Genomic DNA, 22,432 nt, shown 5'->3' with positions numbered 1-22,432 from the left:
TCCGTTTTGACTAATTCCAACCTTCCGATCATGAATCTGCATTCAAAGTTTTGTCTTTCAAAGTAAAAAGTCAACATATTGACTTTTACAACTTTGACCATTTCAAAACTTTCAAACTTTTTACCTAATTCGAACAATTCGAGTTTTTCCAACATATTGTTCTTAGTTGAATCCATATGAACTAGTAGGAGAACCTAGTGGACCTATAGATCATGGACTCCAACGATTCGAGATTAACTGGCTAAACTCTTTTAAACTAAGTTTAATCAACATTCGTTAACTAAAAACTCTTAGTTGCACTCCCTTTACTATAGATATATTTCTGTCCACCTGATATAACCATGATGAGTAAGTTGATCCTTCACAGGTTATTCGTAATTTTGGCTGGATCAAAATATCGTTCTACCCCCGAGATTACATCTTGTTCCTTAAGACCCACTGGTCCACTATTGAACAATTGGTTTAAGGTTCAACCTATAAACTTGAATCCTTCTCGGGCCAATGAGAAAGTGGGGCTCCTTGTTCAAAACTTGGATTCAGTCCTTAGGGAACAACCTATCTACTATCCCAGAAGTGGGTAGGAGTGAATTCCGTCTTGCACCCTATGTCCTTAGCTATCCACTCGATTTTATCCCTGAAAAGGGAGGCTTATTGGGCCAGCGATGATGAGTTGTCCTTACCTATGCAGATCTAAGGATACTATCGAATGAACAGAAGTTCATAGTCAGCTCAGGATTAAGATCAAGTTACCTAGGTCATTAAAAATAAAATAGTCAGTTTATAGTTTTACGGCGTTATAATTAAAAGTGACTATTTCGTGGTTCCAGTCTTATGCAAACCATTTACATAGGACGCCCCCACTCCCATGTCTCTACATGAACGATTTACGATTATATCGTTTGTACTAACTATGGAGCGGGCCGCGTCCATAGTGTTTTTCCAGAATAAGGTGTCCAACCTTATTCATACATTATAGACTATTTGGGCTATTAACTCGAACTTAATCTATGTTTATGTCTCTACATAAAGTTCAAGTGTATTGACAAACTTAGTAAAATAGCCTCAGGACCTTAATTTGTTGCTTTTAAGATTATAGCATTTAATAACGAACTTATTAAATAACAAAATACGAGTTTTATGACATAAATTCTAACAATGCCCACCTTGAAGAGTCAAAATGTAATCACTTGTGAATTTGGAGTTTTTAGTACTCGATATTCAATTGGCGTCACTATAACCTTCAAGTACAACAAGATATCATATAGTGTAAGCCATAACTTTTATTTTGCTTTAAGTATCTCAAAATTCTCAAGATAGCTTTCCCAATGATCTTAACCTGGATTGCTTGTATAACGACTTTGCTTGCTTACAAAATATACTATATCACGATGTGTATAATTCATGATGTACATTAAACTACTAATTATGCGATAGTATTCTAGTTGTGCTATACTATCTCCATTATTTTTATCTAAATGGAGACTAGCACCAATTGAGGTATTTGCTAACACAATTTCATGTTTTTTATATTTCTCAAGCATTTTATCAACAACATAATGTAATTGAGACAAAAATATTCCTTGTGGGGTTCTAGAAATTTTAATATCTAGAATAACAATTACGACACCCTGATCTTTCATTTCAAATTTATTGGCCAATATTTGTTTAGTAGCCTTAATAATGTTGATCTTGATACATATAATTAGCATATCATCAATATAGAAGCATACAATGATATGATCATTCTTACTACTTTTGACATATACACATTCATCATCACATTCATTAATTTTAAATCCAATTGCCAGTATTACACTGTCAAATTTTCATGTCGTTGTTTTGGTGCTTGTTTTAGTCCATAGAGAGACCTTACTAAATTGTAAACTTTCATTTCTTGATCAGGGAAACAAACCCTTTAGGTGTTGCACGTGGCTTTCTTCATCTAATTCACCATTTAAAAAGGTTGTTTCTACATCCTGATGTATCTCGAATCGATGCAAAACTGATATTGCTATGAGCATGCAGTATTTCACTACTACAAACACCGACTCTCTTAATGTTTTTTAGCTGTCAAGAATTATTATTTGTTGAGTAAGTATCGAAATAGCCAAGCCCTTTTTGTTGCTTGTAACCTTTAGCTACTAGTCTCACCTTATATTTATCTAGTGATCAATCGGTTTACATTTTTTGTTTAAAAATCAATTTGCATCGAAGTGGTTTACTTCCTAATTGTTCAACTAGTTTCCAAGTGTGATTATGCATAAATGGACTTGAATTCACTATTCACAACATCTTTCCAATATGGAGCTTTTGGAGAGCACATGACCTATTTATATGTTTGAGGTTCGTTTTTTAACAAATATGTTAAAAAGTTAGGCTTAAATGATTTTGAGATTTTCACCCTTTTACTTCGTATGAGTTCTTCATCCTAATTTAACTCAACTTTTGACCTATTATGAGATTCACTATGTTATAAAACTATCTTTTGTAAACCTACTTCACATGACATTTTGTGTAAAAAAGTATTCTAAAATATTGTTGCAATTGCTTCCAAGATTGTATTAACATGTATATCTAAAACATCTGATTAAACTAAAATATTTTTTTGCTAGCTGGCAAGCAAGGAATATGAATCTTCTAAGCTGGATCTCCCTCTTTCTCTCTCCTTTTTTTTGCGATTTTTTTTCTAATACTTTTGGCCTTTAGATCTGTAATTGTTTCCGTAGCCTTTTTGTATTTTGGTTAACATAAACTTTTGGTCTTGATATTTTCACTAAAATAGTTAAAATTGTTGGTATTTGGATTGTCATAATCCTTTGGAACAAAGTGGACAGTTTAAATATCTAAAACTTTTCTAGCATGAAACTGTTAGACCCTGATTCTGCACACATATGAAAGAAGGGGTGAAGAGGGGAATGCACAGTACCAAGGAGAGAATAGTACCTGACGGTCCATCGTGAAGGGAGTATAAATAGGGAATGTTTTTGGGGATTGGGTTTTTTAGGTATTGATTTTGGTTAAAAGCTGCTGTTGGCATTGGAAGAAGTTTCCAGCCCTCTCGAAGGAGCTTTATTGAATTCTTGATGCTTTTATTTCTTGTATTTGTTTCAATGGTTAGTTGTTGAGCATTTTATTTTGATATCAATATATTACTGTATAGTACTGTCTTTGTTTTGGTCCTTGTTAAGATTTTTCTGATTTTCAGGTTTAGAATTTTACCATAAATTTGATCATTTGTTCACTTACTTTTTAGGCTGTTTGACAATTTGGAACAGACTTTTGTATGATACAACAATTGTTTCCAAGCAAAACACGCCGCCAAATTAAACTAAAGTTTAAAAGTGAAAAGCATCATCATCCATTTCGTTTATCTGATGCTATAACTAATCGTGCCAAAGGTATTACTTGTTTCATTTTCCTCAACTTTTCATGCTATACGACTAATGATGTCTCTACATATAACTCTCTCCAATTTCATTTCCTCATTTTTTTAAAAAAATAAAACTTTTGGTTCAACTATGGCCTTACAGTCAAGTATTTTGCAAACCACTCCCAATTTTTATTGTTGATTGAGCAGCTGAAAGGAGCTGCTAAGGAAAAACAAGAATCCAACCTAGATGAGTTGACTGAAAATACTGGGGATGAAGAGCAGCCAGAGTTGTCTCCCCAAACTAATGTATGACCTCTTTCTTTTGTTCTCTATTTGCTCTCCTTAGTCTTCTTCTCTACTGAGATGTAAACGTGTTATATGATGCACAAAGAGGTATAAGCTGGTTAGGTTGGTAATTGGTTTAGCTTTTAAGCCATTTCGACTACAAAAGAAAATATTGGTTTTAACAAAAAGTAAAAAGTCTGACTTTGTAGGGTTTTTTTTGTGTGCCAGGGGAGGACTTACTCCAATATATGAACTAATTTGATACAAAAAATATCTATCACAACTGACCTGACAAACTATTTTCTTAGTATGAACATTAAACCGATCAAAAAAGGGTTTTTCAAAGAAACAAACTTGACTTGTGATAGAACTCTACTTTCTAATATGAATTTCACTCTTTATTGATATATGAATTAATTACAATCCAAGAGAATTTAGGAATTCTCAATTCTTCTCGTTGTACTCCTATCTCTCAAGAGTTACAATAGCCTAACCACTCTAATAGAAAATTTGTAATTCCCTTCCCGCCTAAACAGAAAACTATTTATACTAAAGGTTTGCCGACCTACTACTATTTCACACGTGCATATTGTGTGGCTTAATTTTATTTCTTTCTCCTGCTATAGACAAGCTTGATAGGAGGTCTAACAACTTGGTTTGCTAATTTTCTTTTCTTTAGTTCCCCCCAACTCCACCCCATCCCAAACGACATTTGTTTTATTCATTATACTGCTAGAAATCAGATACTAAACTAGAATAAAATCAATCCAAAATATATACACTGTACCAGCTCTGTTTGGTTTGACTTTGTCATTTTTTTCATAACATTTCCATGATTTACAAAAATGGTAATTGGCTTTGGAAACTGGAAGGAATATGGATTGATAAGTTGATGATTGGTTCATGATTTAGTCTCTTAATGGGATTTGTGGGACCTAATTTTGGAATTATATAATGGTTTTTGTGAACAGGAGGAAGAAGTGGAGCAACCTGAAGGAGTGGAGGAGACAGGAAAGGAAGAATTTGTTGGTGGTGAAGTTCGCAGTCCACTGAAGGGTGAGGGAAGTGATGATGATCCTAATAGATGGGATGAATATAAATTCGATTTTTAATGTTAATTTATGTCCCACTCTCTTCTCACATTTTTGTGTTTGACTCGTATCCATTAATTTGAACAATGTATTGGCTTTTAGATTATTTGTGTTGGTTAATTTTTGGAAATATTTAAAACTTTTTGTTCATAATCCTTGAGATAATAATATTCTTGGTCAGTCTTGTCTAAACAAGTGTATAAATGTTATTTATTCTTGGGGTGCTAGGGACAATCGTAAAATCAATAAAACCGTTTGAAAGTGTTGTCGGCTCGTTTTACTATTGGTTTGGGTCAAAGGTTTGGTTTTCACATTTAAAAAACTGATTAAAAATGGGTTGGTCGTCAAGTCTAGGACTGTTAGGACGTAACCTAACCCAATTGACTTAATAACAATTTTTGTTATACTATACTTAATCTTAGCCAAAAGACTTCTTTAGAATTAACAACTGGAGCATAATCTCAATCACCCTACTATCCAAATAAAAGCAAATTAATTCATATAATATGGAATAATCTTATTGAAGTTGTTTGATCCAAGTTCACTTCAAAGCTTCTCATTCAACAAGAATCGAACACTAATCCAACAAAATGATCTTCTAAATTCCAACTAAAAACAACTGCTAACCATCCAAATACAAAGATCAAGTCAATACCAAAACAATAATTAATAGTTATCTAAGGATTCAGACAATGGGCACAAAACTTACGAGAATCCTCGTTGAAACCAATTTGAACTAAACATACAACAGTACGAACTCCACCAAAAGCTCTCAAACAACCTTCAAATGTTATAAGAACCATGATATTAAATCCCAAATCAAAGTGGGTGGTCAAGAACTAGGACATAATCAGACTACCCATAACCTTCAAATCGATTAGTGATGCTAGCTTTATTGGCGGACTAGGCACCAACACATACCCCAAGGGGAGGCAGCGGACAGTACATGAGTGGTGGGTGTTTTTTTGGGGTCTAAGGGGAGGTAATTGTAGGATGGATGGTTTTTGGATGAGGGGGAGATGGTAATTTTACGACGGGGGTTGTAGGAAGGGGATTTGGAGGATTTTAGAAATTTTTAATCACATATTTTTTAAGAAATAATTGAATTGATTTAACGACACTTATTAAATGTCATAAGACCGTAACAATTAAAAAGAGTATAAAATATTTAAGTTCAGATGTTAGCGTATTCTTTTTGTCAAAATGCGTCTTTTGACATTTATGACACATTTTCCTCCTTTCAAACACAATTTCTTTATCCCACTGTGTCATTGAAGCCCAAAATTGTGGTAGTAAAGAAAACCAATACAATAAATATCACGAAGTTTCTCATTATAGCAAAGTTTGTTCTCATAATTGTGTAAGTTTTGGCCTTGAATATTGCTTGGTCTTATGATTGTTTTAGAGAATTTGCTTTAAAATTCTCACACAAGCAACCCCTTCACACTCACAGAGGTAATTCCTATAAAGAGCATTCGTATATGCTCCTTTTATTAATAATTACTACTTATACAAATTATTAAAAGCACAATGCTTACCTTAAAATCACATTAGAACCGCCTCACCATCTTTAGAATGGGTAAAAGGTCAAATTTCAATGCATTGCTCATTACGTTGTCTAGAGATCAGTTTGCCTATTGAACTTAGATCTTGGGATCTCCATTTAACTAGGTTGGGTTGCCTCTTTGATTAACTTTAATTTATAGGCTTTAATCCTACTTTTTTTGATGGAATTTCAAGCAATTCCCTAATTAAAACTTTAGTAAGTGGATCTGCAATATTGTCTTTTCACTTCACTCAACTTTTAATCTATTATGAGATTCACTATGTTATAAAACTTGTGTTTTGTAAACCTACTTCACATGACATTTTGTGTGAAAAAGTATTCTAAAATATTGTTGCAATTGTTTCCATGATTGTATTAACATGTATATCTAAAACATCTGATTTAAACTATAAATCGATATGCACAACTATTGCTAGCATAACCAATGAATATGCAATCAATAGTTTTGTGTCCTATTTTAACCATTTTAGGTTTAGGTACTACAACCTTTGCTAGGCACCCCCACACTTTTAATTTGTATGAAGGTTTTCTTCCTTTCCATTTTTCATATGGAATATTCTGTGACTTCTTATGAGGTATTTATTTAATAAGTAATTTGTCATTACAAAGCTTCTCCCTACAAATTTTGGGATAAACCTGAACTTATAAGCATTGTGTTTGTCGTTTCCTTAACTGTTAGATTTTTTCGTTCAATGATACCATTTGATTAAGGTGGTACGAAATGGTAGTTTGGTGGATAATACCATTTTCCAAACAAAAATGTTCTAAAGGATGACCATATTCACCACCCTGATTACTTCTTATTGCCTTAATCTTTATGCTTAGTTGATTTTCAACCTCATTTTTATAAGCTTAAACATTTCAATTGCCTCATCTTTGCTTCTAAGCAAATATTCGTAGCAATATTTGTGCAATCATCTATAAAAGTAATAAACTGCTTTTTTTTCACCTTTAGATTGCAAAAATTTCAAGTCACAAATATCACATTGTTAATTAACTCTAAAGGTTTAGTAATTCTACTAGTTGAATGAAAATGTGCTTTAGTCATTTTATATTTACCCACACACCTCACATCTATGATTTGCATCAAAGTTAAATTTTGGAATCAAATTCATATTAATTAGCCTATACAAAGAATTGAAATTGACATGTACTAGTCTACAACCAAATCTAATTAACCTATGCCAAACAAATGACTTAACAATATAAGCAAAAGCAGATACTTAAACGATCGTGTACCCAAGTAATTAAACGATCGTCGTTACCAGATATATTACGCGCATTGTTAACGGGACATTTTTGGTATTTTACACGCTGTCCTTTCCAAGGTCTGGTCTTGACAAGACCTATTTTCTTTTTTTCTTTTTCTTTTTTTTTAAATAAAGGTAGGTCTGGTCCTGACCTTTGTTTGTTTTTCTTTTAAAATATAAGTCTGTGTTCAACAACTGACCTATTAAAAACTACAATATTATAATAAATATTTTCAAAACAACCATATATATCTATTTTTTTTATATATATTTACTATATTTAAATAAAAGGTCACTTTTCTTTTAAAATTGATTAATTAAACAAAAAATGTAGGAAAGGCAGGAAGATAGTTAGTACGAGAGGGGTTAATTTTAATATAACATAAAAAATTCCATAAGTTTTTGATTAATTATTATTTTTTTAAAATGAGTTATTTTTCAATTATTTTTTAGAAATATATTCGGAAGGGTTATCAAACACCTTAAATTTTTTAAAATATTTTTTAAAAATTTAAATACTATGAAAGCTAAACCAAACATACATTAACTATGGACTCTAGATTTCTCGAACTTCTTCCAATATTAATTTATATACTTAACCGGTTCAGTCGGGTGGAACCAAAAATTAGTTTGTAAAATAAAAAATCGAACCGGTATAACCCATAGGATCAAAAAGAAAGAAATCTGGCCTGAAACTCGGAAAGTGATTCGAAGCAAAGCGATGGCGTCAAGGAAAGGAGGGAGCGGCGGCGGCGGCGAAGGGGTGAGATCGTTAGAGTTGGAGTTGGAGAAGATGAGTGTGGAGCAACTCAGAGCCTTCAAGGAACAGACTGACATGGAAGTCAATCTCCTTCACGACAGCCTTAACAACATTCGCACAGCCACTTCTCGCCTCGACATTGCCTCCGCTGCACTCCACGATCTCTCGCTCCGTCCTCAAGGTTGGTTCCTTTCTCTTTTTTTCATTTCTTCTTCATAATTTAATCTTTTTTTTTTTATGTGGCTATTTGGTGATTTTTTTTTTCTGTTTTCTTAGGCAAGAGGATGTTGGTGCCTCTTACTGCGTCGCTTTATGTTCCTGGGACGCTTGATGAGGCCGATAAGGTCTTGGTGGATGTAGGCACCGGAGACTTCATTGAGGTCAGTTTTGTTGGAATTTTGTACTCGATTGTTGATTCACTTTTTTTTCTCACAAAAAAAGCTTGAAATTCTATTCGGTGTTTATTTGTTTTTATTTGCCAAACGAACTTGATTTTCACAATTTATTGTAGCGCCTTTTGTCGAGTGATGCGGATACCCCCATTTGATAACCATTTAGTTTTTGAAAATAGATCTTTTTTCTCACAATTTATTTTTTCAATATAAGATTTCAATCTTACCCAAATATAAAAACCGAAAACAACTTTTTAAAACTTGAGATTTTAGTTTTCAGAACTTGACTTCAGTATTGTTAGACAGTAGATAATAAAGCAAAGAAACCTATAGGTAGAAGTAGTGTTTATAAGCTTAATGTTCATGAAACAAAAATTTAGAAATAGAATCCAAATGGTTTTCAAACGGGATCCAAATGACTTACTTAAAGATTTACCTTCTAAATAGAGCACTTTATCTAGATAAATCTTTCCTACCTATCAGAATTTGTTCTGATTAATTAGCACTGGTTGATGCTGGTTGTTATTATCGATTAGGAACTTACTACTCAATGAATAAGAGATTTATTTCTGAGTAGGTTTATTTCTGAGTCATTTGATTTTTGGTAGACTTTATTTAGCAAAGCAAAGTTTAGTTGTCTGAGGAGTGTGACTTCTGAGGCCTTCAGAGATCCCAAAAATAGCACGCCATATCACATCTACTTAGCTCTTTGAAAGAGACGCTGTGAGACGAGAGCCCTTCCCAGAAGCTCATGATATAACCTTAAAGATTCTCTTGAAATATCCTTATTAATAATTTTCTGAGTTTCTCACAATGGTATTCACAATGTTATTTTTGAGAAAATTAACGACTTTCATTGAAAAAAAATGAAAGATTACAAGGTCATCCAAAAGAACCAAGCCCACAAAAACACCCCACCCAATATAAGGGGTTCCAACTAAGTAAAATGTTACTAAAGGAATAGTTGCAAAAGGTCTTCGATACCAAAGCCCAAAGTGACACATGAAATCTCACTAAAGACTAGACCTCATGAGGATTCCTTTCCCTACCTCTAAACACCCGATCATTCCTCTCATCCCAAATATCCCAAATTACAATACCCACCCTTGCAAACCACAGAAAACGGCCTTTCTCTTTGAAAGGCAGATGGGGGAGAAACTCCTCGATTGTTGTCCGAACACTTCTTTGGCCAGCAAAACTGAACTCCCGCAAGAAAGAGCTCCACATAAATGTCTTATACTGACACTCTCAAAAGAGGTGATCAAGGTTTTCCTTTGCCTTCCGACAAAGAATATAGCAGAAAGGCCCAACAAGCAAGGTTCTCCTACTAATAAGCGTATCAATAGTGTTCGGACATCCAAGCTAAACTTGCCAGATAAAGAGGCTCAGTTTCTTTGGAACCTTAATGCTCCAAACAATATCAAAATCAGACTCTCTAAGGGGAAAGGGATTGAACAACAAAAAGAAAAAGGACTTACACGAAAAACCATGACTTAGGTTTGGACTCCAAACAAAAACATTCCTTCTCCCCTACCTTCCCCTACAATACTCCAAGTTAAATGAGAGAAGGTTGGAAGCTCAAAGGAAATGACTTTACAAGGATTTCAGTGTGTGCCTTTAAAGTTGGAAATAGAGGTGAAAGTCTTGTTTTCTTTTTTAAGAATCAGTGTTATTTCTTTCAAAAACAAATTTGTTCACACGTCCAGTTATGGTTGGTGTTTCAGGAATGTGGGGCAGTGGCTAATGTCACCATGGATACACCAAGTTCTGTGACCACTACTCCCTCTGGTAAGACAAATCTAACCAACTTTTCTGTTTTATAGTTATATTGTTTTTGAAATATGATCCTTAATTACATTCATCTTGTTTTTTAGAACGACCTGCTTGCAAGTATATACCAAAACCCAAGATGAGAACTGCAGGAGACACTTGCACACAAATCTCTCAGCCAGAAATCTCTAATATGCTTCCACCATCTCCACAAGTTATTTCTTGTGATACTAGCGGCGTAAATGAAGCCTCAATTGGGACGCATTCGGATGGTGTTCTTAATGATTCTTCGATTAACTTTGATGGTTACGCTCCTGTTAACCAGGACACTGGAACACCTGTTAATGTAGAATCATTTGCATTTGATTCTTATGGTGACATACTCGTGGATGATTTTAATTTGGATGATCAGGATGAGATGTTAAGAGAAGAGGTAATGTAAATGACTGATGAAATGTGTAATAAATATGAATTAGTTTTAAATTTGTGCAATTCTGTTTGGTTGTTTTTAACTTGTTTTTTTTTATAATTGAGGATTTTAGAATCGTAAGAATGATGAAGAAGGACCTTCAACGGAATCAAATATTTCTCAGCAACAAAAGATTTGCCCCCCAGTTGGTGAAGAGATGGAGCACAGCAAAACTTCAAGGAGGTTGGGAAAGAAGGTTTCTCATCATCTTGATGAGCCAGAAGATGGTGTTGACGATAACAGGAATTTCCCTAATGAACCTTCTAGTAATTCTGATATGCATGGCGATGGCTACAACAAAAACGAAACCCTAAAAGGAGGTCGAGGAAAAAAAACATCAACAAAGTCTTCGAAACCTTCTAGTGAGAACGAAAAACGAACTCGGAAGCGCAAGGAGGTTAATAAAGCTGTTCCAGATTTGCAGGCCGAAAAGCGCCCTAAGAAGTTCTCTCATTCAACTCGTCGTAATAGACGACAAGGTAACTATCTTTCTAGCTGCCAAGGTGTCAGTTCTCTTATAATTACTATGTATGGTTGATGTAGAAATGTGCTTTCTGACAGATTATTAATAATTTTCTGCTTTAACAGTAAACAAGGTTTTGCTTGAAACTCCGGAGGATGATATTGACTTTCAAAAAATAAGTTTTCGAGATCTCATTATTTATCACGAGCACAAGCAGAAGTTAGAGGTACCTTTTCTTTTTTGTACCTCTGAAGCTGCACAGAACTGATGATGTTATTTTCTTTTGTTGTTTCTGTTTTAGCTAGTTTTCTGCCTTACGTGTTCTAATGAAATTCCTTGGGGCTGCTTGTTTTAATGTAGAAAAAAGTGGCAAGCACAAGAAAATCAGAGACCAATCAAAGGTCCGAACCTTTCAAGTCATTTTTATACTCCATAGCTATAAATTATTTATAATGAAAAGAATTGTGGTTATTTATTTATAATGTAAAGAAGGTAGTAAGACACCACTGGATTCTTAAATGTGCCCGCTCTTTCTTATTATATTCTGTTGGCTCTATTTGTGTATGCTTGTAGTTGTAGATATGCCAATGTCTTGGCATATGTAGCATTTAAATTTAAATATGAAAAAATTGTGATTTTTCCCTTGTTTAGGAATTAAATTACAAATTATCCTTGAACTTGAGATTTTGTATCTATTTGAGCTCGTATTTTGTTCAATAGGTTCTTGAAATATTCGATTCTTTAATTTGAAAATTAATCTATTTGATATAAACTTGAATAGTATGTCGAATGAAATCTAAGACTTCTAATTTTATGTTTATGTTTACTAGATCTGGGAACTTTAAGAATTTAAAGGCACTGGGACTAAATTTGTAATTTTGAAAGTTCAATAACCAAATAGATACTTTTTGCTTCTTCTTGGTCTAGTAATTCTAAATTATTTTGTGACTATGACCTCTCTCATGTTTGAGTAGAGCCTGTCTTCGTCCTCTTCTCATTGTTGATTTATTTCTTTCCTCAATATTCTTTTACCTTGTTGGTTTTCTTCTTTCTTCTTTTTTACTCCTCGCTCTTTTTATGTTTAGAACTGATACTTTCGCTGAGGAGATTTATAATGATGGAGAGGAAAACCTTGCTTCTGAACAAGGTAAAGGTACCGATGACGATGAAATGCCTGATGTAGTTGACATGACTTCAGCTTACTTTAATTACCAGTCATTCATGGACAAAACACCACGTACAAAGTGGTCAAAGTCGGACACAGAGCGTTTTTATGAGGTAATTATACATATAATACTGATGGCGTTGTCTTTTGTGGAGAAAGGTACTGTCTTCTAGTAGGGAAATGGTAGAAATCTCAATTGTTGGAGAACTTGTGCTCCTTCGGGGACATTTGATTAGATTGGAACTAAATTGTTGAACTTGTGGCCTCATAGACGATTAATCTCCCTTTTGAATAGGTTTTCTTTTAGACTGTTCATAACCACGAGGAACTGATTAAAGATGCTTTGGAAAACATTTTAATGTCTCTATTTTGCTCAATCCGTTCTTGGCGGACAAGAGTTCAACTATTTGCTTAATCCGTTCCTGGCGGACAGAGTTTAGTCGAACTTGAACATGCTAGCTCCTAAAAAGTTTTAAATCTCTGAAGAAAATGGAAGATCCATGTTGATTTTCATTCACTTATAAGGAGGGGTATAGTGATATGCATGCCTATTCATAATTCATTGAATGGTATGGTGTAATTAATGAGCTTGGTCTTTAACTTCTCCTATGGGTTCTATTGAGGTGCCTTCTGGTTCCAGTGTGTGTGTAGGTTTCTCATGGATTAGAGTAATGAAGGGTTGAATACTAGTGGATCATGGTAGCAAGCCATTTGACTCCATTATATTACAGTAAAAACATGGTCAATTGGTTATTTTTAATAATTATTCTTGCGAATCATTTGCTCCTATTAACGAGCCTTCTATTGTTGCTTCATATCCTCCTTCAACCTTCAATCCTCCCTATGCAGTGCCAACAAGAGACCCTACTTCTCCACTCTCTCCCTCATGTTGTGGTGACTACCAAACTTGATGTTGGCAGTAGTGTGGAATTATTAGTGCAACCTATGGATATTAACTTTGAGGATGTGTGTGAAGAATCCTTCTCTCAAGTGAACTTGTGAGTTTTATTTCTGGATATGATGAGAGCACTAATGGGGTGTTAACCTAGTTGAGATGTTTGGGTATGCTTCCTAATCCAATAGGATTTTTTAAGCTTTTGTATAGTCCTCTTATACTTTGAGCCTTTGTCTCTTTTTACTCATCACCATTAATGAAGAAACTTGTTTCCTCTTTAAAAAAAAAAAAGATGAGACTCTTCCTCTTCCTTCCTCAATACCTTCCAAATTTGCATTTCTTATTGAAGCTGGTGGTCTTGAGATGCGTGGAATCTTTCTGTAAACAAATAGATTTTTTCTTTTTTCTTTTTTGGAAGGGAAACGTACTTTTCATTGAAATAATGAAAAGAGATAGTCTCTAGTAGGTACAAGATCATGGTTGGATCAGGAGGTGCATCTGGACATCTCAATAAGGTTGATACCTCCTAGCATCCTCATATCCAGAAAAGAGAAAAATACATCAAAGCAACTAAATGTCCACTGTAGCTGATACGAAGTTGAAACTCAAAATACTAAAAGTTACAGCAGCAAGACTAGCAATACAATAAAGAAAAGAAACATATGAAATAATAAAACCAGAACAGATCAGCTAGTAAAGTTTGGGAAAATAAAAGCCAGCCAATTGAGGTTGATTTCTTGGATTGAGTAGTCTTAAAAGGCTTTAGTTGCTGATCCTTAGGAAGTGATGCTTCCTCCCTTATTTACAAGAACTTTGGTTGCATCTTGTCTTCATAAGTTTGTGATCCTTTGATGTTTCCATTGCAATTGTTTTATCATTCTTTTGATGATGACGTTTAAAATGTTGAAACTTTTGTTAGTTCGCAAGATGGCCTGGTAGGTTGGGATTTTGGTGGATCTTTCATAATGGTTTTGGAAGCTTTCTGATGTTTGTTGCAACAAACTACCTTGTAATTTTGTTGGTGCTTTCTTCTTGAATTTCTTTAGAAGTTTTGAAGTTTCTATCAGCATTGGTTTTCAGTATTTGTTGGGTTTTCAGTGTTTGATGCAGGCCTTTATATTGGTTTCAGCTTTTGTTCGCAAAAGCCACAAGTCATCCAGGCATTGATCATAGGAATGTTCTATGTTTTTCAATCGTTTCTTTATCTTTATGACTACTCCCTGGGGGAGTTTGTATACCTTGAACATCTATTCTTTTCCAGTATATCGCGATATGTGGTTTCTTGTTAAGAAAAAATATCCATGATAGAAAGCCCCATCTTCAAGAATCTAGGCAGATCAAATCGTCAAAGTTTGTTTGGCCAACAAAGAGAAGACAACCAGTTCTTACATTAATAATTTATTGATGAGTTGATTAGATTTGGGTGGTTATGGATAGAATGATTGGAAGCACCGGTGCATTTAGTATAGGCCTAGGAGGAGCTCAAGCCCTCTCAACTTTATGCTCTTTATATAATATATATAAGAAAACTGAAATAATACTAATACTAGTAGCTAACCTAATGGTAAAACTGTCCTCCAGTCTCCTCTAGACCCAAGTCCAAACCCTACTTTTTACATTTTTTCCATATTATTTTTACTGAATTATAAATTACGGTTAATAAAATTTATGGATCTGCCACTAATTGGAAGGGTGGAGAGTCGTTGTTTGTTTTTCTCAATAATTTGTAATTTGTTTGCACCTCCCACTTTGTTGTTGTTGTCTTAATGTAACTATTAAAGCAGATAATATTGATAATTTATCATAACAAAGAAAATCTTGGGACTTCCTCTACTAGTTTGTCTTAAGATCTCCAGATTTGTTTAAAAAATTGGCCAAGGTCTTTTGAGCCCTGGGGCCAGAAAGAATTGATAGGGGATCCCACTGAAATTTTTTTGACCACAAACCATTTGTTGCCATATGTCTAGTAAATAATTTGTAGAAAATGTTCATCACAAGACCTTCAGTTTTAGATTGTCATCAGGAATTTGTACCATTGTCATCAAGGACATCCTAAGTGTGGAAAAAATTGGTGTTCCCTTCCCCCTCTTTGAACTGAGAAGCCACGAATCTTTGAGCCACATCCTTGTCCATTAGTAAATAAAACCGTGATCCTTCCTAGCCCCATAAATAGATTTTTTTGCTAGCTGGCAAGCAAGGAATATGAATCTCCTAAGCTGGATCTCCCTCTTTCTCTCTCCTTTTTTTGCGATTTTTTTTTCTAATACTTTTGGCCTTTAGGTCTGTAATTGTTTCCGTAGCCTTTTTGTATTTTGGTTAACAGAAACTTTTGGTCTTGATATTTTCACTGAAACAGTTAAAATTGTTGGTATTTGGACTGTCATAATCCTTTGGAACAAAGTGGAAAGTTTAAATATGTGAAAATTTTCTAGCATGAAACTGTTAGACCCCCGATTCTGCACACATATGAAAGAAGGGGTGAAAAGGGGAATGCACAGTACCAAGGAGAGAATAGCACCTGACGGTCTATCGTAAAGGGAGTATAAATAGGGAATGTTTTTGGGGATTGGGTTTTTTAGGTATTGATTTTGGTTAAAAGCTGCTGTTGGCATTGGGAGAAGTTTCCAGCCATCTCGAAGGAGCTTTATTGAATTCCTGATGCTTTTATTTCTTGTATTTGTTTCGATGGTTAGTTGTTGAGCATTTTATTTTGATATCAATATATTACTGTAGAGTACTGTCTCTGTTTTGGTCCTTGTTGAGATTTTTCTGATTTTCAGGTTTAGAATCTTACCAGAAATTTGATCATTTGTTCACTTACTTTTTAGGCTGTTCGACAATTTGGAACAGACTTTTGTATGATACAACAATTGTTTCCAGGCAAAACACGCCGCCAAATTAAACTAAAGTTTAAAAGTGAAGAGCGTCATCATCCATTTCGTTTATCTGATGCTATAACTAATCGTGCCAAAGGTATTACTTGTTTCATTTTCCTCAACTTTTCATGCTATACGACTAATGATGTCTCTACATATAACTCTCTCCAATTTCATTTCCTCATTTTTTTTAAAATAAAACTTTTGGTTCAACTATGGCCTTACAGTCAAGTATTTTGCAGACCACTCCCAATTTTTGTTGTTGATTGAGCAGCTGAAAGAAGCTGCTAAGGAAAAACAAGAATCCAACCTAGATGAGTTGACTGAAAATACTGGGGATGAGGAGCAGCCAGAGTTGTCTCCCCAAACTAACGTATGGCCTCTTTCTTTTGTTCTCTATCTGCTCTCCTTAGTCTTCTTCTCCACTGAGATGTAAACATGCTATATGATGCACAAAGAGGTATAAGCTGGTTAGGTTGTTAATTGGTTTAGCTTTTAAGCCATTTCAACTACAAAAGAAAATATCGGTTTTAATAAAAAGTAAAAAGTCTGACTTTGTGACTTTGTAGGGTTTTTTTTTTGTGTGCGAAGGGGGAGGACCTACTCCAATATGTGAACTAAATTGAAACAAAAAAATCTATCACAACTGACCTGACAAACTATTTTCTTAGTATTAACATTAAACCGATTAAAAAAGGGTTTTTCAAAGAAGCAAACTTGACTTGTGATAGAACTCTACTTTCTAATATGAATTTCACTCTTTATTGATATATGAATTAATTACAATACAAGAGAATTTAGGAATTCTCAATTCTTCTCATTGTACTCCTATCTCTCAAGAAGTTACAATAGCCTAACCACTCTCAGAAAATTCATAATTCCCTTCCCACCTAAACAGAAAACTATTTATACTAAAGGTCTGTCGACCTACTACTATTTCACACGTGCATATCGTGTGACTTAATTTTATTTCTTTTTCCTGCTATAGACAAGCTTGATAGGAGGTCTAACAACTTGGTTTGCTAATTTTCTTTTCTTCAGTTCCTCCCAACCCCACCCCATCCCAAACGACATTTGTTTTATTCATTATACTGCTAGAAATCAGATACTAAACTAGAATAAAATCAATCCAAAATCTATACACTGTACCGGCTCTGTTTGGTTTGACTTTGTCATTTTTTTCATAACATTTCCATGATTTACAAAAATGGTAATTGGCTTTGGAAACTGGAAGGAATATAGATTGATAAGTTGATGATTGGTTCATGATTTAGTCTTTTAATGGGATTTGTGGGACCTAATTTTGGAATTATATAATGGTTTTTGTGAACAGGAGGAAGAAGTGGAGCAACCTGAAGGAGTGGAGGAGACAGGAAAGGAAGAATTTGTTGGCGGTGAAGTTCACAGTCCACTGAAGGGTGAGGGAAGTGATGATGATGATGATCCTAATAGATGGGATGAATATAAATTTGATTTTTAATGTTAATTTATGTCCCATTCTCTTATCACATTTTTGTGTTTGAATGGTATCCATTAATCAAATCAATGCATTGGCTTTTAGATTATTTGTGTTGGTTATTTTTTGGAAATATTTAAAACTTTTTGTTCATAATTCTTGAGATAATAATATTCTTGGTCAGTCTTGTCTAAACAAGTGTATAAATGTTGTTTCTTCTAGGGGGGCTAGGGACAACCGTAAAATCAATAAAACCGTTTGAAAGTGTTGTTGGCTCGGTTTACTACCGGTTTGGGTCAAAGGTTTGGTTTTCACATTTAAAAACCGATTAAAAATGGGTTGGTCAGGTTTAGGACTATGAGGACGTAATCTAACCCAATTGACTTAATAACAATTTTTGTGAATTAAACAAGAATTGTCTACAAATGTATTCCTATCTCCTAATGTTGACCCTTGTTCACAAATAGAATTAGTATTGTCCAATCTATTTGTGTAAATATATAGGAAGATACCATTTTATTTTCTTATTCTATATTTCCCTCGTTTCCAAATAATTTATCAATTTCTACATCTTTACCAGGTTCATGAATAACTAAATCTTTAGGTTGTATCAACATATTTAATCAGCTGTTAAAGTTTGAAAAATATAACGACCATAATTCATTTTAAAATTACTCTAATCAAACAAAGCCTAACAAATCAAAATACAAATATAATCTCCAATTACACTTAAATACATCTACATAAAAAACCCCAAATTTAAACAATCTAAGTTTTTATTCCAAAATATGCCCAATATCTATTTTTGTTTTAAAAATTTACATATCAATGCATCAAACCCACACTTTTATAAAATAAAAATGCAATCAATAAATCAAGTCCTAAAATTGACATATTAATATACTATATCAACATTGTGAGTTCAAGCCCTAAAATATACATCAAGCTCTACAATCAAACAATTACATTTGCACTATCTAAACAAAATCATACAAATACATTTACACTATAAGAATAAAATACTTTGAATTCAACCAAATTGTACAAACACATTAATTACACTATATAAATAAAATTATATAAAAAAGAGAAAATAATCGTACATCAGAATTCTTAAGCAGTGGTTGATGAATGGCGGGACGATGACAACAACGAAGAGGGGAGAGACGACGACAACGACGGAAAGGGAAAAGTGAGAGAGAGCTTTTGTTTTGGAAAGAAAGAAAAATGGCAGAATGGGAGGCTGCCGAAGGTGTGGTAGGTTTTTTATTTTGAGGCAGTCGTGAACCTGGTACACGACCCCTTTTCGAAATTGTGGTTCAGGTACATGACTCGACATTGATGTCATACACCCGATCCATGACTTCATGCATGCCATGGCAACAATGACTCCTACACAAGTTAAACAACTAAGCCTAGTCGTGTACCTGATCCACGACTTTGCTATCCTATTTTTTATTATAGTTTTTTCCCATGACAATAATTTTTAAAATAACATTATAAAAAAAATCATCATTTGTTTTCTTTTGATTTCTTCTAAATTATATAGCAATCAATTTTTATTTTTAAATTTAGACGTCGATTACAAGTGTTTTAAAACTTAGGACCACACATATATATAGATAAATTTAGAAGTATTATGCTAAAGTTCTAATTTTATATAAAATTGTGTCCTTACCATGAATTTCTAAACATTTATGGCTCTAGACATGATTCCTTACTTTATAAAAAGCAACTTAAGATAATTTAGAAAATGTGAGGAAGAAATATTTCTTCTTATTATATTAGGTCTTAATTGCCCAACCCTTCTCAAAATTTGACGGGGAAATGAAAATAGAAAGAAAAAAACACCACCTCCTTAAAATAAATAAATATTAACGAAGTTATTCAAAACGGCTATCTAACAATGTCACATCATACCAACATGAACTTAGGATCAATTTAATACCAAAATTATGTAAAACCATTTTTCAAACTCTTGAAGAATAAAATCAAAATTAAATAAGAGTAAGTTTGAATTATCTATGAAAACTTTTCTTATAAAGGAATGTAGGAAAGAGAAGGCAGGAAGATGGTGAGTACAAGAGGAATTGATTTTAATATAACATAAAAAATTCCATAAATTTTTGATTAATTATTATTTTTTTAAAATGAATTAATTTTCAATTCTTTTTTAGAAATATATTCGGAAGGGTTATGTTTACCTTAAGGGTGTGTTTGGGGGAGGGAAAGAGTTATGGGGGAAAAGGATTATGATAATCCTAGGATTATGATAATCCTAGTATTATGATAATATGTGTTTGGGGGAAGATTTATTATTGATAGTGTTATGATAATATGTGTTTGGGGGAAGAATTATTATTGGTAGTGTTATTATAATATGTGTTTGGGGGAAGAATTATTATTGGTAGTGTTATAATAGTATGTGTTTGGGAAAGGGATTATTATAGTAGTGTTATAATAATATGTGTTTGGGGAAAGAATTATTATAGTAGTATTATTATAATATGTGTTTGGGGGAAAGATTATTATTATAGTATTATTATAAAATGTGTTTGGAGGAAGAGTTATGATTGTAGTATTATTATAAAACTTGTTTGAGGCAAAGATTACGTTAATTAGATTTATGTTATTTTTTTTAAAATAAGGAATGTTAATATAAGAATAAAAAATATATAATTTTTTTTTCATGATCAATATTCAATTATGTAATTAGAATAATCTAAACATAATTCTGTAACTAGGTTTTGAAAATATAATTCTCTTACGTTATGTCGTGCAAAATTAAATCGTAAATCCGTAAATTCATTAGCGTATTTAAACCAAATTATTTCCACGTATTAGCAACTTATAAATATTGTAAAAAAAAAACTTGAACGAAAGCACTACATTAATAGGATAATACAACAATTCATACCATTACATTTTAAAGCGAAACGAAAATACAAACTAATTAACTTCAACAGAATTTAAAGTTCGTTATATAATAAGACATAACAAGTTAGAAGAATAACATATAGTCCAAGTAAGAAAAGTTTCATTAATACAAATAAAACAAACTAACTAGTCATTGGTTTTCTTGAAGAATGAGGCCGCAGTAGGGGTACTTCATATGGTCGGGAACTTCAAGGAAAGCTTTCATGTCATCGACGTTACGCATAAGTATACGCATTAAGCGACACCTATCCATCAATGTGAGCTCAGGGATGGCCTCCAAATGTCGAACAATCTCTTGACGTGTTTGGGTAGCATCTTGACGTTGTAGGATAGGCCATTCAGCAATGCGATGAAGTTGTTCATTTCCATACTCAATGGCAGTACGAACTATGTCCCCACTATCTGTGGCATGTCCTGGACGTTTCCGCTTAGACCCGCTTGAAACATTTCTACGTTCACTGACCCTAGCGGTTCTTGTTTCCATCAAATCATCAGGCGACATGTTCAATCCCGGACTGTACATTGGCGGAAAGTCCGTATCTGGCATAGCATCAGCAGCTCCTGCGTCATACCCAGGAGGATCGTTTGACCCAATGTCCGCAAAACTCTCAGCCCGACCTCCTGTTGCACGATCTTTGCCAAACACGTACGACAGTTCGTCATAGTGGACAAACGACTTATTAAGGAGGCCTTTCGCCGCCGGATGACTCTGTATAAGTGCAATAATAAATTATTAGTCCATGTATTCAAATAATCAAACAAGTGTTCAAATATCTAGTAACGCACCTTTACCCAATCGTCAAAGACTTCTTTCTCAGCGACGATGCATTTTTTTTCATCATTCCACCCAAAACCACTACAGTTTGGGCCACGCATCTCCGCAAGTGCGTGAAACATTCTCTTCATCAATTTGATTCGACTATCGATGGTTGAAGCATGGATATTAGAACCTGGGATCTTGAACGCCATCATTCTCGCCAGCTGATTTAAGTACCCGGGACGAAAGGTCCCATTGTCGGACCTCCACCCACCAGCATTGACCAATTCCACGAGGCACTCCATGAGGCCTGCCTCTTCCTCTTTAGTCCAAGTATGTTTAGGTAGTCTCGATGAACTTGTCATGCTAGACGTAAAACGCAAAACATATTAGTTTCATTAAGTTCCGTATGATTAGATAACATACATACGATTAATTTCATAGTACAATGAACTCCTGCTGAAAAACAGTTTGGCAGTAAGTTAATTGGTTAACCAATACATTCAAAATAATCATGTTACAAAAACTATGACAGAATAAGACTTATTGGCAGAACTACTTAAGTATGAAAATGAACGGGGAACATTTAATTTTTCTATTGGTTACGCAACTCCCATTCAGTAAACATTTCTTCTGCAAGGTTGTCCCTCCATTGACTCCACTCATTCGACGTCTCTATGTAATGTATGTCATCCGCGGCAGTAGTCGCGTGGGTGGAATCAACCTCATCTATGTTGTCTTCTATATCAAAGTTCGTCATCTCCCTATTGATAAGGTTGTGGAGGAGACAACATGCGAGTATTGTGCGACATTGAACTTCTACAGGATAGTATGACTTTCCCCGCAGTATCGCCCATCGACCCTTCAAGACACCGAATGCTCTTTCGATTACATTACGAGCAGAAGAATGTTTCATATTGAAGAACTCT

At 34.0% G+C, this 22,432-nt stretch overlaps 1 protein-coding gene across 2 annotated transcripts; it reads left to right on the top strand.

The window, feature by feature from the left end:
• The first annotated feature begins 8,187 nt into the window (after positions 1-8,187).
• Positions 8,188-17,918, top strand: LOC103502758 (uncharacterized). 2 transcript variants are annotated; one of them, XM_051090281.1, is made up of 11 exons: positions 8,188-8,504; positions 8,600-8,703; positions 10,440-10,503; positions 10,590-10,918; positions 11,028-11,433; positions 11,543-11,643; positions 11,778-11,818; positions 12,503-12,695; positions 16,306-16,450; positions 16,596-16,726; positions 17,687-17,918. In XM_051090281.1, the coding sequence occupies exons 1-11, from the start codon at positions 8,285-8,287 to the stop codon at positions 17,831-17,833; spliced, it is 1,881 nt and encodes a 626-aa protein (XP_050946238.1). In that variant the 5' UTR covers positions 8,188-8,284; the 3' UTR covers positions 17,834-17,918. The 2 variants fall into 2 exon arrangements, with proteins under 2 accessions (XP_050946238.1, XP_050946239.1); XM_051090282.1 differs by lacking the exons at positions 8,188-8,504; positions 8,600-8,703 and adding an exon at positions 8,798-10,350.
• Positions 17,919-22,432: the final 4,514 nt, after the last annotated feature.

This window comes from Cucumis melo, chromosome 9 (assembly GCF_025177605.1).
Source record: "Cucumis melo cultivar AY chromosome 9, USDA_Cmelo_AY_1.0, whole genome shotgun sequence".
Lineage (NCBI taxonomy): Eukaryota > Viridiplantae > Streptophyta > Magnoliopsida > Cucurbitales > Cucurbitaceae > Cucumis > Cucumis melo.
This window is presented reverse-complemented; position numbering and strand designations above follow the sequence as displayed.

What these genes read in the sequence shown, in the direction of transcription:
- LOC103502758 (XM_051090281.1), top strand. Translation starts at nt 8,285, where the DNA reads ATGGCGTCAAGGAAAGGAGGGAGCGGCGGCGGCGGCGAAGGGGTGAGA. An exon ending in GCACCGGAGACTTCATTGAG is followed by an intron (nt 8,704 to 10,439) that starts GTCAGTTTTGTT and finishes TTGGTGTTTCAG; the next exon opens with GAATGTGGGGCAGTGGCTAA. An exon ending in AGCACAAGCAGAAGTTAGAG is followed by an intron (nt 11,644 to 11,777) that starts GTACCTTTTCTT and finishes GTTTTAATGTAG; the next exon opens with AAAAAAGTGGCAAGCACAAG.